This window comes from Brienomyrus brachyistius, chromosome 16 (assembly GCF_023856365.1).
Source record: "Brienomyrus brachyistius isolate T26 chromosome 16, BBRACH_0.4, whole genome shotgun sequence".
Classification (NCBI taxonomy): domain Eukaryota; kingdom Metazoa; phylum Chordata; class Actinopteri; order Osteoglossiformes; family Mormyridae; genus Brienomyrus; species Brienomyrus brachyistius.
Genome location: NC_064548.1, coordinates 18595757 through 18611930, shown reverse-complemented (window position 1 = coordinate 18611930; position 16174 = coordinate 18595757). Strand labels below are relative to the sequence as shown.

At 45.1% G+C, this 16174-nt stretch overlaps 1 protein-coding gene across 5 annotated transcripts in view; it reads right to left on the bottom strand.

The window, feature by feature from the left end:
- LOC125709758 (peripheral plasma membrane protein CASK-like) overlaps positions 1–16174 on the bottom strand; it is an 83759-nt gene that overhangs the window by 41474 nt on the left and 26111 nt on the right. For all 5 annotated transcript variants that reach the window (XM_048978543.1, XM_048978542.1, XM_048978545.1 and 2 more), the window contains exon 2: positions 7596–7708. In XM_048978543.1, the coding sequence (XP_048834500.1) occupies positions 7596–7708 (113 nt within the window). The remainder of the gene's footprint in view (positions 1–7595; positions 7709–16174) is intronic.

The following is a 16174-nucleotide window of genomic DNA, read 5'->3' as shown; positions in this document are numbered from 1 at the left end:
TCTTTCAAATTAATCAAATAAAAGGGTGCTTTCCAGTAATATTTCCTCTTTGAATTTTTCCTTAAAATATTGTTACAATATCGTCTCATTCTCATGAACCCAATATTGTCTCGTCTCGTGGGCTGAGTATATCGTCACGCCCCTACAGAAAACCCAAAGTTTTTGAAACTTTGGCTCACAGAGAACAGCCCCCTGCCAAGGCACCTATCCTCCACTCTGCCCTGAAGACCTCCCAGCATTTCAGCCATGGCAACACCAAGGTCAGCTAATCCTGCTGCGTTAAAACCATGGTAACACCGGGGCTAGCCACCCCAGCAGTGCGATCCTTTGTGCAGTCAGGGACGGCGTCACTGCGTCCCCACCCCTGCACACACAGCCAGCCCAGATTCTTGCCTGGATCACATGTGCACGTGGGTGAACGCCATCTCAGTCTTACTCACACCTCCCGCAGCAAAGGAGATGTACAGCCTAGGTGTAGAAAAACTCGACACCCATCCGTCAAGCACTGCTTCACTGCTACGGTCACCTGTCAAAGCGACGTCAGCTTACTGCAGTGGAGAGTAAGCAATGCTCATGTATCTGTCCATGACTGGCTGACAAGTACGAGCACACATATACTCAAGTCATGTAAGCACTCGAATAGGTCTGGATTAATCTGCTTATATACACAAAATAGAGAGTTTTCAGAAAAAGGGCGCCTTGGATGCAATTTAAATCAGAAGATACACTGAAATGGATGCTTGAAGAAAATACCTGAGGTTGCAGCAATATACTGCACAAAATCCCTGAGATCCATCAAACATGTCTGATGCCGTCTGTAACACTCACCCCGACGCTGGTATGGAAAATTAACGAGAAAAGGCCAGAGGCCTGGGACATCCCAGAACGGCAGTGGGGCCACAGCGGTCAAAGCTGTAATGTTTAATCATTTCAAGTTCAGTCTGTGCATTTAGGAAGGTTCAGTGCTATAATATGCCAGTGGAGTGAAGAGGATGGATGGACTGGTACATTAAAATTGGTCACTGAAGTGTTGCAATCTTTCTATTAAAGAGCTAAAATAGAACAAAGCAAAATCAGAGGAGTTCAGGTCTGCGTGGAAACCAAGAAGCTTTCTACCACAGGTCCCATTCAATATCCATTAAATTTGACAGCTCCGGTACAAAACTGTGTCAGTGTCACAAGGGAGCACAAGTGTCTTCGTTCTTGGTGAAATTCACTCACACTCACACTCTTTTGCCCCACAAATCAATGGGGGGAGAAAAAAAATGCTAAAAACGAGACCTGAAAACTACTCAGAAATAAAATACCCATTTCCATCTTTGAAAGCCTTCCATACTTGACCGGAGAATAAAACTCATGTATTCCAGAAACAGATACAATCTTCATACGAAGTTGGAGGCAGAGCATCTGCCTAACCCCTCCAAGTAACTCGGTAATCAAAACATGCTTTTCCGGTGTTTGAAACACCATGTTTTTGTCGTCATCACTTCTGGCTTTTCAATCCCAAAACGGAAAACATACATCTAGTGGACAAAAACATAAAAGCTAGAGTACACAGCCCGTCAGGCATAAGCGCTGCAGCCTTTGACAAGGATGCAGTCGGCACGTGAAATATGCAAATCTCCTGTAAATCATATGCAAATCGGCCAGACGGGGGCCCTTCCTTGGCATGGCCTGATTCCACTTGTCTTCCAAAGAAACATTCACGACTGACTGCTGTATTAACCGCTACTCCCCCACACACACTTCAAACAGTAAATGGAAATATGGTTCAGACACAATGTCCACAGCCCAGCCCTGACAGCAAAACTGGAAAACAGCTAAGCAAAGCAGTTTTCTTAACTCCCAATGGGGGGGGCATGAGACACTGCAACAAAGCAGGTGTTCTTCAGAGTATTCAGCTCCCAGAATCCCAACTTCAAGCATCCCAGTAGACAGAACTTCCGAGAAGACCCTGCAAGCTCTGCTAAAGGATCCTGCTCTCGAGGGCTGCAAGAATCCAGGAGCCAACTGCCAAATTCTCTCCATCCAGCTGCTACGACAAACAGCCCTCATTATCGATAACATCTTGGCTACCAGACTATTTCCGCTGGCATGGCTGTGGATAAGCGATGAAACGTGTGGGCCAGCTACCCATCTGTGCAGCACGGGACAGCCAAGGCACATCTGTGACAGGGACGGCGCCCATTCTAGAGACAAAAGCAGACACTGACACCCATGCATGACATCTTATTATCTCAACTGTGGCAAATCAGAAGGGCTGAAAATATGTGAAACTGCTACCTTTGTTTGGTAAGCCAGTCTTTATCAATGCTGATTTAAATTTTAAAAAACTCACACCGTCAACTCACTGTGCTCCCATAATGCACAATTCAGAAGTCCTCCCTTCGACCCTTTTTAACCACCCCTTCTATATTTTTAGAAGGCTGACTTAGCTCTGTGGTACAGGAAGGCCTGCCATTTGGGTACTTTTACACAGCAGTTCCCACGTCCAACCTGCTCACTGCAATCAGACCAACAGGACCCCCCTTCCTCCAGGCACAGAACCCCTCCCTCTCATTGACAGAGCACCAAATCCAGCAAACTTAAAAATCTGAAGATGAAGAATTTCCACAGTCTGGAAAAGCTGTAGTCATTAGGTTTCAATTGAATTCCTCAGAAGCTGGTCTTGCAGAGAGAGAGAACATCAAAATTAATCTCTTGAAACCAATATTAACTACCAACGGACTGGTGTTAATATTATAGTAAATGTGGCAAATTACATGTCAATAGCTTCACTGAGCAAACACAGACACAGTAACGTACATATAAGGTTTATATTAGATTATATCAATTTGTGTTGCAGCAGAAAGAATAAGGCTAATTCAAAAGCACTGGGTTACCTTGACTGCACATGATGATAATATCATAACATCTCAAATTAATAAAAATGATTTATTAGAAATACCTTGAACTCAAACATGATTTATTATACCTGACATCCAGGAGAGCTTAAGCGCTCACTCCTAACGACTTCTGAATTTCACTGCTTTTCTGTGCCGACGACAATTTGGGTAGAGAAGGTTTTATAAGGGAATCCAACAGGCACTTTTCCAGATCACTGACAGTTACACCACATTGACCAAACAAACAATTTCGTGTAGGAGGTTACATAGCACAATAATGGGTACAGTCTGGGGAAAGTTAAAGGAGCCTACGGTCTTTAACACCTCTAACTGGCTAATCAGAACAAGAAGGGGAACACAAGAGTCAATGACTCGAACAGCCAAGGCCACACACAGTGGACAAAGGACAGGCGAGTTAAAGTGTGCTAAATTATAGTCCTTGCTACAGGATAGCTGCAGCTAATTTATATCTAGAGTTGGTAAAACTAGTTCATTTCATTGATATTCATTTCATCCAGGGCATATTAATTCCATGTTTGCTGAATATTGTTGTTGGCCCAAGCTAAATTTTTTTTAAATAAAACGAAAAAAATTCAGCTGTGGGCAGACAGATTTGGAAGCAGACTGCATAATACTCAGGTAGCTGGTGGACTTTCATTTAAAGCACGGCTTGTATCCAGTCTAACGGCTTCGTTAGCTTTGGGCTGGGTTATGAGTGCAGGCCAAGGCCTACATAATTACTGCGAAGTTCAAAGTACGAGCGGGTGATAAACTCACAGTGCGAGCCCTTTGTTGTCTAACCATGAAACCAAACGTCTCTGTGACAGATGCCAGTCTATGCTGGTCAGTGCCAATGAGAAGCACAAGCCAGACCTCAGGTATGATTAGATTTACAGGCTGATGCTGGTTCTTAAGACAATAGGATCTATTTCTGGGTTAAGAAAAACAAGCTTCATGCTCAACAAGCTCGCAAATAAACTTCAGGGCTGCCAGGCTTGTGCAGCACTTTCTAAGGTTTAGAAAAACATTTATCAGCGCACACAGGCAACCGTCCCTGCAGACAAACCCCCAATTCAATTATTTAATAAGAGCTATTCTCCTCCTTTCCCCACCTTTGGCTGGTGTTGCAATGAATTACATTTCTCAGTAAGCGCTGGTGTTAATTTTGCACAGTATATTTCAGCAGCGAGAAATGATCAGTTCAAAGCCGGGTATTGTCTCCGTTTAGGCCGCCTCAGACTAAATCCATAATTTAAGACGTTGTTTGTAAATCTCTGCAAACAGCGATTAAATAAATAAAATCTGGAGGTTAAATTATATGCCTAAGTTTTCACATCTATGTATATAAAGCTATGCACTGGAAAAAAAGAAACTTACAGTTGATCAGTTTGGTTTCCCTGTTATTGGTAAATGGACTGCATTTATATAGCACTTTTCTACTCCTACGAGTACATTCCATGCCTCACATTCACCCATCCACACATTCATTCATACACCGGTGGCGGAGGCTGCCATGCAAGGCGCCAACCTGCACACCGGGACAATTTTGGGTTCAGTGTCTTGCTCAAGGACACTTTAATGGAGTCAGGAGGAATCGGGGCACGAACCGGCAACCCTCTGGTTTCAAACTAGACCCCTCCCCCAAAAAAGGAAAACAAACTAGAGGTGGAGATCCTCCAAAACGTTCCATGGTGTGTTAAATACACATTAGCGCAATGGAGGCTATCACAGAACTCAGGTGGAAAATCCATATCATTACAATTCAGATTCCCTGTGATATTTCAGATTTCCCGAACGTGCGTGTCTCTCTTCACAAGAAGCTTCATCTCCGACTAGGCTGGTAGTACTTCACCATGTAGATTCCGGATGCTTCCATCTGCCATGGCGTACAAAGCTCTGCGTTGGAGCTGATACTGCACACCACAGCCAGCACTGAGATGAGATTTAGGGAGCAAGCAGGGTAACCTTCTTAAAAACACAGCTGTTTAAACACATTAATTTGGGGGTGGGGGAGGTAACAAAGCAGATGGAGAATGTATCACTGAGGAAGTGAGGTAGTTCTGGAATAGTGCAAGACTGTAAATGAAGGATTAACCGCTCCGCCCCGCACTACATACTGCTGGTGTAGGGTCAGAGCCTGTCCGGAAAAAAGCAACCCCCCCCCCACCCAAATCTTTCTCTCCGATTCCCACAAAAGGAGCAGTTGGCAGCTGGGCATCCATGCTGGCATTATTTCAATGGAGTGGCACAATAAACAGAATGACTGAATTAAGTCACACAGAATCACTGTAGATCGACTCATCGAGCCCTCTAATGTGTTTGCTAGGCTGCGGCACGCTCCTGCTGACAGCTACTGGCGAGAAGCAGGAAAACGTTCTGGTCATTAGTACGGTGGCAAATAAACACTGGAATACAGCCCAGCAATGTTAGGAATATTTTTCGGCCAAGGTCCCGCCCTCTGTGCTTTAACATATCGGTTAAAACTCAATTGCTGCTGCTATGTACATAAAACAGTGACTGGCCACGCATTTCCAGAGGACCACACCCACGGCGGTTTCCACATTAGCACTTCAGTCATGCCACTGATTTCATACTGGCCAAGACCTACATAAAAAAAATACCCTTTTTATTGCTGTTGCATGTGCAGATATGTTAAACGATGCTATTACATTTACACCACACCATCAGGCTGCTTCATATTTTCTAACTATTAAAAAGTCAGGAAATCATTATTGCCAGTCCAGGGCACGAGCTCCGCCCCATAGGGATAACACCCCCTGGGAACAAGGAAAATGATCAAATGATTCCAAAAATCTGCAGGCTGTGGTCACAATAAGCTCCGGATCCATCGAGCAGCCAGGCAGGGCCGTCCAGGCTGCAGCTGAGAAAGGTTCCTGTTTCAGCCTCCACTAGGTTTTTCAACAGATCTCTTAAATATGTATGCCATGTTGGTAAGAAAAAGGCAGAAGCGAAAGATCATATGAAGGAAGTATTTTGTATCAGTTACAGGATTATCGGTACATTTCTCTAAATCGCAGGTCTGCCTGTCTGTGAGTCAGCGGGACACGGACTCGTGCAGAATGCGGCACGGTGAATGGGATCCAAAAGGTACAGATGGCATGTGGCTGGCGGCATGACGGGGCACCACTGGCACTGGGCAACATGGCGCACGCACTCCTCCCCCAAGAAGATACTGGGCAGGACTGCAGACCCGTCATGGCAACACCAGATCTGGGGTGCGTTCCTCAAAAGCTTCCCTTAGAAACTTACATGGTTCGATGCATTTAGTTGCACGGTTCCATCTATGGAAATTCTCAACACATTTAGCAACTACGGTTTTGGGGAAACGCATACTTGCACAGCAGGCTCCTCTCTTTAAAAACACAATGTGTCGTTTGAGGAACCCAAAAATAATGACTCATGATCCCTCAAAGATAACAGGCTGATGAGCAAGGGCCTGAAGAGTTTAATATTATGGTAAGAAGCTGCTCTTACATTGGCCTTAGGAGCCAACACACATGAAGACGAGAAGTCCAAATGCTCCTGAAGTTGCACTTCTGGTTCATAGATAGTTTTCTTATATTCTTGCTTTGTTGTGTAGCTCCGGCTCCAGTACTGCTTACACTTGTACCTGGGCATGAACTGAATGCTCTGTCTAGCTGCACTTCTGTTTAGCTGAGTCTTTGACAGCCATATGTTTACAATATGCTGCTTACCTCAGTTGTACATCCCTTTGGACAAAAGCATCTGCTAAATTAAATAACTGAAATATCTACAGGAATACTGTCATTAGTCTCACTGGTGGTGCAGGAGCTCTGAGCGAAGAATATTTATGTCCTACTGCGGTCAGGTAGGTGTTCATCTCATCTGAGAAACACTTTGAATCTCCAGGCTTAGGCTATAATGTGGAAGCAGCCCTTGGACAAATGAGGAGTATTCCGCTGTCTAAGCCTGTCAGAATTACAGCGCAGCAAGGACAACTTGGTGGTAGAGCGACCACTGTTAGCTCGAGGTCTCACTGCAGATACTAGCAGTCGGTAGCCACTGAATGAAAAAAATGCAGTGATTTGTCACCAAGTTTGAGTCACGCTTTGAAGGGATCAGTTCACATGGGGAGCACCTAATGGTACAAGTCTCTCTATGAGCCACAGCACAGTGGTACGTCCTGGCAGAGACTGGGAGAGATGGCCACCAGTCAGGGTGAGAGAAGTTACTGGTAAGACCTACTGCAATATTTTGTTAGTGCACAGCCAAAAAAAAAATACTTGTTCTGGCACTGACTACTAAAAATGACTGGGATTCAAACAAAAATGAAGTTGGCATTCTTCTGGTGAGTTTTCTGATAATTATGATATTATCATTTGGCTTGTGCACACCAGGATACAAGTGTAATTGGCAGGACTGAGACTGTCCTGAAAACTCAGCTGCCTGCTTAAGCGCACCCACCCATTTGACACCTACAGCACAGCATGCTCACATGCAGAGGCACACTGACACGCACAGAGAGACACACGCGGACATGGGATCACACACTGACACGCACAGAGAGACACACACACACACACACACACACACACACACACCACATATGCGCACACACACACACACCACATATGCGCACACACACACCACATATGCGCACACACACACCGAGCCTGTCAGAGAGACACGGAAGGGTCCCGGGTGACCAGTGACCACCGCAGCCCTTACCTTCGGTGCTCAGACCGGGGCTGGAGGTGAACTTGGCCACATCGACGATCTTCACGGCAAACTGCTGGCCAGTCTCTCTGTTGATGCATCGCCGTACCACGCTGAAGGGACCCCTGGAGGAAAGCAAAGGCCAGAGTTACAGCCTCTGCTCACTGCAGCAAGGGAGCAGGCATGAGCAGAGCAGCCACGTCCACAAGCTGATCATTCTACGCCGTTGTGTTTGAAGGACCTCTGAGGAAACAAGAGGGTCGACCCAATGCTGTTACAGCTACATTGCCACTTTCTAAATGACAGTGCTTTTAATGTGTTATTTAAAGCAGTTCTTGAAGACCCCCAGACAGTCCACGTTTTTGCTCCATTCCAGTTCCTTTATGCGAAAACGTGGATCGTCTGGGGGTTCCCGATGACCAGGTTGAGAAACCAAAAATTAACTTGCAGCTCAAATATCACCTGGCCTGGAAGATATGTGCAAGTTCTTACGCAGGGCAACAGCACAAAAAGGCAAGTGATAAGAGACAGATGTCCAACTTTACACCCTGCACAAACATTAGTACCATTAGTACCTATTTTTTGTGACTCTGCCGGTAAAAACCAGAAGCACGCCACCCATTTTCAGGACTCATCAATGTCAACAGCACATAACTAATCACAGCACCTCTGCTAACAAAGAATGATACTGTCACAAACTGGCTTCTGTTCCCACTGTTCAGCTTGAGGACAGGAGTGCAGTCTAGAACCCCATTCCAAAGTTAGTAACAAAACACCAAAAGTCTGGCATATTTCAGAGACACACCCATTTTCCTGCTCCACCCGGCACCTCCACCCGGCACCTCCACCCGGCACCTCCACCCGGCACCTCCACCCGGCACCTCCACCCGGCACCTCCACCCGGCACCTCCACCCGGCAAGACGGCTGTTCCTGGGCATCCAGAGAGCCACCAAAAGAGCCCCACCCATCCGCTGCCCACAAACAGCCTAGGAGGGTCGAACGTGATGTTTCACGGCACCATCCACACCAACCAAAGGTTGTCATGCCCCAATTTGGCCCGACATTTCCATGAACAGGACATTTTATTTAGTGAGCGCTCTCAGCAATGGTTACACAGCATCTAAAAAGCAGATCATGCTGAGGAGAACCTTAACAGCGACAGAGTTCGGAGAGATCACTTTGTAAGTGGTATAAATAACACAAATTAACTAATGGTTCCATGTTTTCAGTTCCATAGAAAACACTGCTGATAGTAGTTAGTATGCTGCTTTAGCTTCTGTTAGAAATCCAGACCAAGATTTTGTTTCAACCAACCAGTTGAGTCCTCTGTGAGTGTGACTCTTTATACTCAACTAGATGGTTGAAACAAGATCTTGTACCTGTAATCTCCACCTCCGACCATAACATTAACTTTACAGCACAGAGCAGCATAACAACATGAGAAAAATATAATGATAAATAATATGTAATAATTAGATGGTTAATAAGCATGAAACTTACACTTGTACTTATCCATAACTACACTGAAATATTCTGTCCACACCTTTTATACAAGGCCAGAAATAAAGGGTGTCACGCTGCAATAAGGCTACCATTATAAAGGGTTTATGAATGGTTTATAAGAAGGCTATTAATTAGGTTAACACTTTAAAATTGCCTATTAATAATTTACAAACAAGGTATAACACTTTTCTTTTTATTAACTACAATTTACAAGTGGCAAAAGGGAGCCTTAGTGTAAAGTGATACTAAATAAAGAAATCTCACCTCCATGCTTTTAATCGTTTTCCTTTGTTTCAGAATTAGCAACGGCATTTGGAAAAGTCAGTCAATAAGCTGTATCCTCATAAATGGCAGTGAGTAGCTCACAATCATATTGCTTCAGTGTGTATGGGTCAAATCCGGCATTTTCCATTTTCTCTTTATATTGTTTATTTTCATTTTCTTTTATTTTGCTTTTAGATAACGTTATTTCACCTCACCATTAGCAGTGACTGAATACGATCGACGTAATAAATAAGACCCTACTTCACTAAACATGCTCGAATTAACATGCTCAGTACTCTATAACCATATCTAACAATGCACCAAGATGGCGGCGCGAGGCGATTGTACACAGAAAAAGCCTGACAAACATTGGTCGCTAGTGGCAGTGTGTCCAGCAGCCAAGTACCCACAACCATTTTACCAGCGTCCTTTCAGCAGCAAGCAGTAAATCAACCCGTGCTCTGGGAGTGGCGGGCTGTGAGCTGCTTTGCAGCTTTCTGAAATTACCACACACACGATCCCCTCCACCCACCCCCAGAGAAAAGCATTCTTGCCAGAGAGCACTCCTATTTTTAACTCCATTAAAAAAAAAAAAGAAAAAAAACACACACACACACACACACTTTTCCAATCAGGTTTTAAACAGTGCAACATACTATAAACGGAGGAGCCTGAATAAAAGCCCACCAAGGTGAATAACAATATTGGTGCAAATGAAAAATCTAGTTGTTAAATATAAGTACAGGCATGATCCCTCATCAGACACAGGGCCCTAAGTGTACACCTCCGGCCTGCTTTAAAGGGGAGATCCCCATTCCCCCGCCCTCGTGGATACTGACACGGATCGTTCTGCGTCAACAGCATGTTATCGGTCAAGATGACAGAGCAGAGTCAGCCTAGGAAACGCATTCCGCACAGATGGGAAGGAGCAGGAGTAGTCAATGTAGGGTTCCCTCAAGAGGTTAACAGCTGGGGGGGGGGCAGTAAACAGTTCAGGGATACAACTTCCACAGAGAGGAAGGTGTCATGAAGCTGACAAAACTGTACGTCAGAACCAGGAACAACTGGCATTATTTCATATCGATACAGAACTGCTGACTACCCGGAGAAGTCGCACTCGCTTCCTCTCCAGCCCAGATGGGAACCGGACCAGCTGGACAGAGAGAGTGGAGAGAGTTTCCCGACATCTGGGATCCATTAGTGGAGGGGGGTGGCCGGGGATGTGAGAAGCTGCCCACAGAGCGCTAACTACACCAGGCCAGTCCGTAGGCGGGAAGGAGGCCAGTGAAGCGACAGGGCTACCAGACACAGGCAGCACAAACGCCGCGAGCTGCATTCCGCTGTGACGCACAGCAGCAGGCGCTGTGAGCGCGCCGGGGCATGGGGAGCAGAAATTCTGACATGCATGGTTGGTAGGTAGGTATTTCAGATTCTAATGACGTCAATCTTAAGGCAAGAGCTAGGTTCAGTCAATAGCTATTCACATAACAATACATAAACTATACATATAACATATGCATGCACACACACACACACATATATATATATATATATATATACACATATATATATACACATATATACATATATATACATATATACATATATACATACATATATACATATATATATACATAAACATATATATATACATATATATACATAAACATATATATATATATATATATATATATATATATATATATATACATATATATACATAAACATATATATATATATATATATATATATATATATATATATATATATATATATATATACATATATATACATATATATACATAAACATATTACCACATTACCACAACAAACATACCCAGTGACTCACACAGACACACGGAGTAACCCTGAAATGCCTCAGAGCCTCATAAATCCTGGGGTAGACAACAGGAAGCGTGGCTGAAATCGACAAAGCCGCAACACTAAGCCATGTGTTAAAACACAGTCCATGTAGAAATGATAGTCTCACTGGACTTATTAACAAAAGCCCAGCCCTCTTCGGGCTTTCACAGAACCAATGACCTGTGGCTGCCCCACTGCCTCTTCGACAAGCACATTCTTCTAAAATCATGAGACTCATCCACAGTTTCTTGGAGGACAGACTTGCTGTCGAGGGAAAGTAGTTAATACAAGAATTAAGGAGAGTTGCTTGAAAACTGAGGAATAGAATAATAAGAAAGGGAAAAAAGCTATATATAAACCACAGCACAATCCCCCACCACTCACATTTAACCATCGAAATCTGAAGCTTTACACTAACACTCTGGGCAGACTTTACTGTTGACCCCAATTCGACAAGGATAATTCTGCAGGAATTCCTGACCAGAAGGATTTGCCATTGAGCACACCCACAACTGAAGCCTCTAAGTGATAAGTCTCATCACAGCACATCATAGGCAACTCTTACAGAAATTTCTCCATAGACAGGACATTATACTGGAAGTACTCGAGAGTTTATTTAAAAAAAAAATAAACTCCACTTAGATGGAAATCAGTTTATGGCAGATTTCATAAAGATGGAGCGCATCGCCCTACAATTACACTGAGAACATCTTTAGTCAAAGAATAGCCGACTATGAAAAGAAAGGCATGGCTCTCTCCCCCCGCAGGAAGCCAGAAGAGCCTCAGCTGCAGCATGAGGCAGAGTCGCAGGAGGAACGGGGCAGCCATCTGCCCCACGGCCCTGCCCTCTGCAGCAAAAAAAAACAAGATATCAGACAGCAGAGACCAGTGAAAAGGACATGGTCAATGCAGGCCGCTCACCAAAGGGCGAGTCCCCTACATTAAGGGGAAAGGGAGCAAGGAGGGGTCTCCCTGCAGGGGCTTTTCAGATTTCCCAGCATGCACTGCGGCACAGCACACAGTGCCAGCTCTGCCAGGCTGCATGTCCGCCTGGCGCGATCCGCAGACTGACGTCGTCTCTTCCTCCTCTACCCTCGCTCTTTTTTAACTCCGGCCCGCGCTGTCAGAATCCCAGTTCGGAGAAGGGTACCTCAGACAGTAGGCTGTGTCCTCGTGAACCATAAACAGCTGTTGTATTAATCCCATTCCCAAGCACCAGTATCACACCCACAAAGACTGTTCCACAAGACCCACAAAGACTGTCTATAGTCGCCCAGTCATCCGGACACCTCATCTTCTTGAAAAGATGGCTTGGAGTCTCCCGTCACCCCCAACGGCATGGATGTCCTTTCCTCTCAGCCATAGCAGTGGGCGAGTCATAGAACATCCCCAAAGCATGCCGCGGCAGCCATGAACAGAAGTGACGGTGCACGGGATTTACAGTGGGGGCTCTGTGACTAGCTCTGCCATTATCCTCCGCTACCCTCCACATTCTCATATAATCTGCGTTTCTGACAACAGAAAGACTGGAGCGGCTTCCTCAGCCAATGTCCATTACTCATCAAGCACCGATCTGCAATGTCAGACAAAAGCAAAGCATAAAATTAATCCGTCCCACAAACATGCCGACAGCTGCTCTATCTACAGATTAAAAGGTGCCTTTGGGACATTTCAAATTTCTCATAAATGTCAGCAATTCATCAAGAAAGAGTCCTGCAAATAACTGCCTGAAGAGGCCAAGATAAAGCTCTTGGTCTAATTTAAGAATTACACTAAAGATCTAAAACAACCGAAGAATTTATCGTTGTCCTGGACACTGAGGCAGACAGCTGAAGCTGAGATGCATTCATGCATTGCTGGAACTGCTGAAATTAAAGAGCTCAGCGCTTCCATCTTATACAATATGGGTTTGGTTCTAAAGCCATCAGTACAGTCCAAGTATCAGACAAAGAGACGAAGCATGACGTGATCTAATGCACGCTGTTTGGCTCCGGTGCTCTGGATCGAGGAACATACAGTCGGCTCCTGTCACACCTACAAGGTGGATTTCTGTTCCCCACTGACCCATCAAGGAAAATCCGAACCTGTGTGACTCCTTAAAACTGCAGCGATGCCTTCACACACAGGCAGAAATGCAGAGCTAAAGGTTTTTGCTGCAATCCTCTGGTGGGGCTCGCCGGCACCATGCAGATGGGTGACTCACTCGTTAGTCAGGGCACAGAGTGATGTGTCACACTGCAAACACGACCCAGATTCAACCTGTTCTGCACTCGTTCAATTCAGAGGGTGCTCTCATTCAGAGTTCTCAGGGTGCTTGCACCATAGTACTATCCCGAAACAGAAGAGTGTGGGGCAAGAGCCTAGATCAATACCAGCATATAGTGGTTCCAGTGATTACACAGAATGAACTAAAAACAAAAGAATTGGATTAGCTCGCTGGTGTTAAGAAGCAGCAAACATAACTGGCCAATTCAAACGGAATTTGAGCTTATTTCCACCCTAATGAATCAGTGAATCACATCTACAATAACACATACTCCCACAAGAAAAACACGGCAAGAACACACTTCCTCCTTCAGGACTAAAGCTCAGAGCCGAGTGGCCGCCCGACTTTGTCATAAAGGAAAAAATGATGGCCGACATGCAATTACTTCGCGCTAAACCAGCAGCTGTGAAACCTGGGTAAGTTTGGTTTGAAGAGGACCAGATAAACCAAATCGCTGGTTATTCATTCATATTTCCGATGCAATTAATCGTTCCCTCAATCACAATCAAATCAAATCACCTTGGAGCCAATTTACACCCCTAATGTACATGTATGAAGTTGTTTTGCCGTTATTGCACTTTACCAAAAATAAAAAAGGGCTGCATTTTGGACACTAGGATGTGCATAATCATCAAGGCTTTGGCTCTGTGATAAAACAGCATTCTGATATCGACTTTGATAGGATAAAATATCGTGCTGCCACACCCATCATCTATGAAATCTCTCTAAATCTGGCTACACAGCAAGCCTACATAAAGTACATAAACACCAACCGAGGCCGATGTACGAATCGGCTCCTGTCAACTCCCATCGACTGTAAAACTGTGCTGGAACACATCAACATGACTACAGGTGATGGTCAACATACAGCCCCTTTACAGAATTCAGTTTCACCAACTAGCGTCTACTCCAATTCAACTTGTTCAATCGGCTAAAGATTTAACAGAGACTGAGTCCAGCCATGCTGCCAACCCCAGTATGACAGGCAGTCATTAATTTTCATCAACAGCCCAATAGCTTTCGACGGCCAAAAATCTTCTTGGTGTGCTCCGAACTTCATTGGAACAATCACTGGTGACACTGCAGCCTGGTAAGGGGTGTTACAGTCTCATACTGGCAGGGTTGGGGGTTGTCAATACACTTCAATTACAATGTCAACATTACTATCAACGACTGCCCTAGTCCAGGTTTCCATCTGAACCGTGGGAGAGGGGGAGGAAAACCAGTGGCGTGAAATAAATCCAGTTTGGTGCAGTCTCATCTGGCAGTCCTGCTCATAACACTGCCGGGGATATGGGCTATAGTTACCACTAAGTAAAGCCTGAGTGAGACAAAGAGGGAGGCTTTTTTCTGAGGGTCCAGAGAAGACTGCTGACTCTCAGCCACTGAGATCTGAGCGTCACGATGACAGTCAGCCCATAATCACTCGTTTAGACACAAAGAGGAAATCCCAGCTTGACTTGCATTATCAGCTCTGCTGCTTTGTGCATTTGATGGTCAAAAGGGCCAGAAGACATCAAGCAGCCTGACCTCCCAGCGCACGGGTGGCTGCGGTCAGCTTCTGCCAAACTATTCCAAACACAGGGACTCTGTGGTGGAGGGGAACAAGGGTCTGTTTGTACAGGCGCAATCTGTCCCTACCTCCCCTAGCCCCCGAGGTATCACATTTTAACTCGGTCAGCCCGTGAGGAAACGCCATTCTGATGGCAACCAGTGAAAATTTACTGTACATGGAGGCAGATAAACTAGGGGGGTTAACATTGCAGCACATTTTTAACAACTGAACTGGCCAGTTATATTTTTTAGAACAATTCCCACTAGTGATTCTTCGCAAAGATCTATATTCTCGTTTTCCATCACAAGGACATGCTTTTCCTAAAAAGCTTCGAGTTCAGTGCGGGGAAACAGCTATTTACCATCAGAGCAGAAAACTTGTTCAAGACCGAACTTGAAGAGCGTGGCCCAGTGTTAGAAGAAATCTCTTCATCACAGAGACGCCATTATAGCTCAGCACCGTCAGCAGTTTAACAGCTCTTGGTAACCGACTCGGTGACAGATGACACTTACCAAACAGCAGGAAGCTGAAGAGCATCTGCTTGCTGACCAGGGGCCTCCACAGCATGCACAAAGAGTGCCCCCAGCTCTTGTATGTAAGGCTGCAGGTGTTCAAAAAGCCAGGGTATGTAACCAACAAACCACTACCACTAGATTTATCCTGTGCAGACCTAAATCTCCCACCCCGACCCTGCTCCAACCCCCACACATGGGAAGAGTCCGCAGTCACACCCCCAGGTCCACAAAGTTCGCTCAAACAGAGCTGGGTCACTTGCACGCCCACCACCCAAGTACAGGAAGTTACCTAAAACCACAGCACAGTGCTTTCCATAAAGAGCTATACATTTATTATAGCAATAAAAAACTAGGCCTCCCATGCTATCCTATCCCCACCACAGAGAAGCTCGGTGTCAGGGAAGAAATTAGAGCACATGAACATCATAAAGTTAATATAATTGTATGTATATATAAATATGCAGTAACCATAAGTGCACATTCCCATTCCGGTAACCATATATTAAGGCTGGCGCAAGTGAGGCACCAGATCTCCTGCATGTCAGGAACAGGCTACACTAACACTCAGCTGAACTGTGCGCGTTTATTTCATCCGCAGACTTTTTAAAATGGAGGGAACGGGGC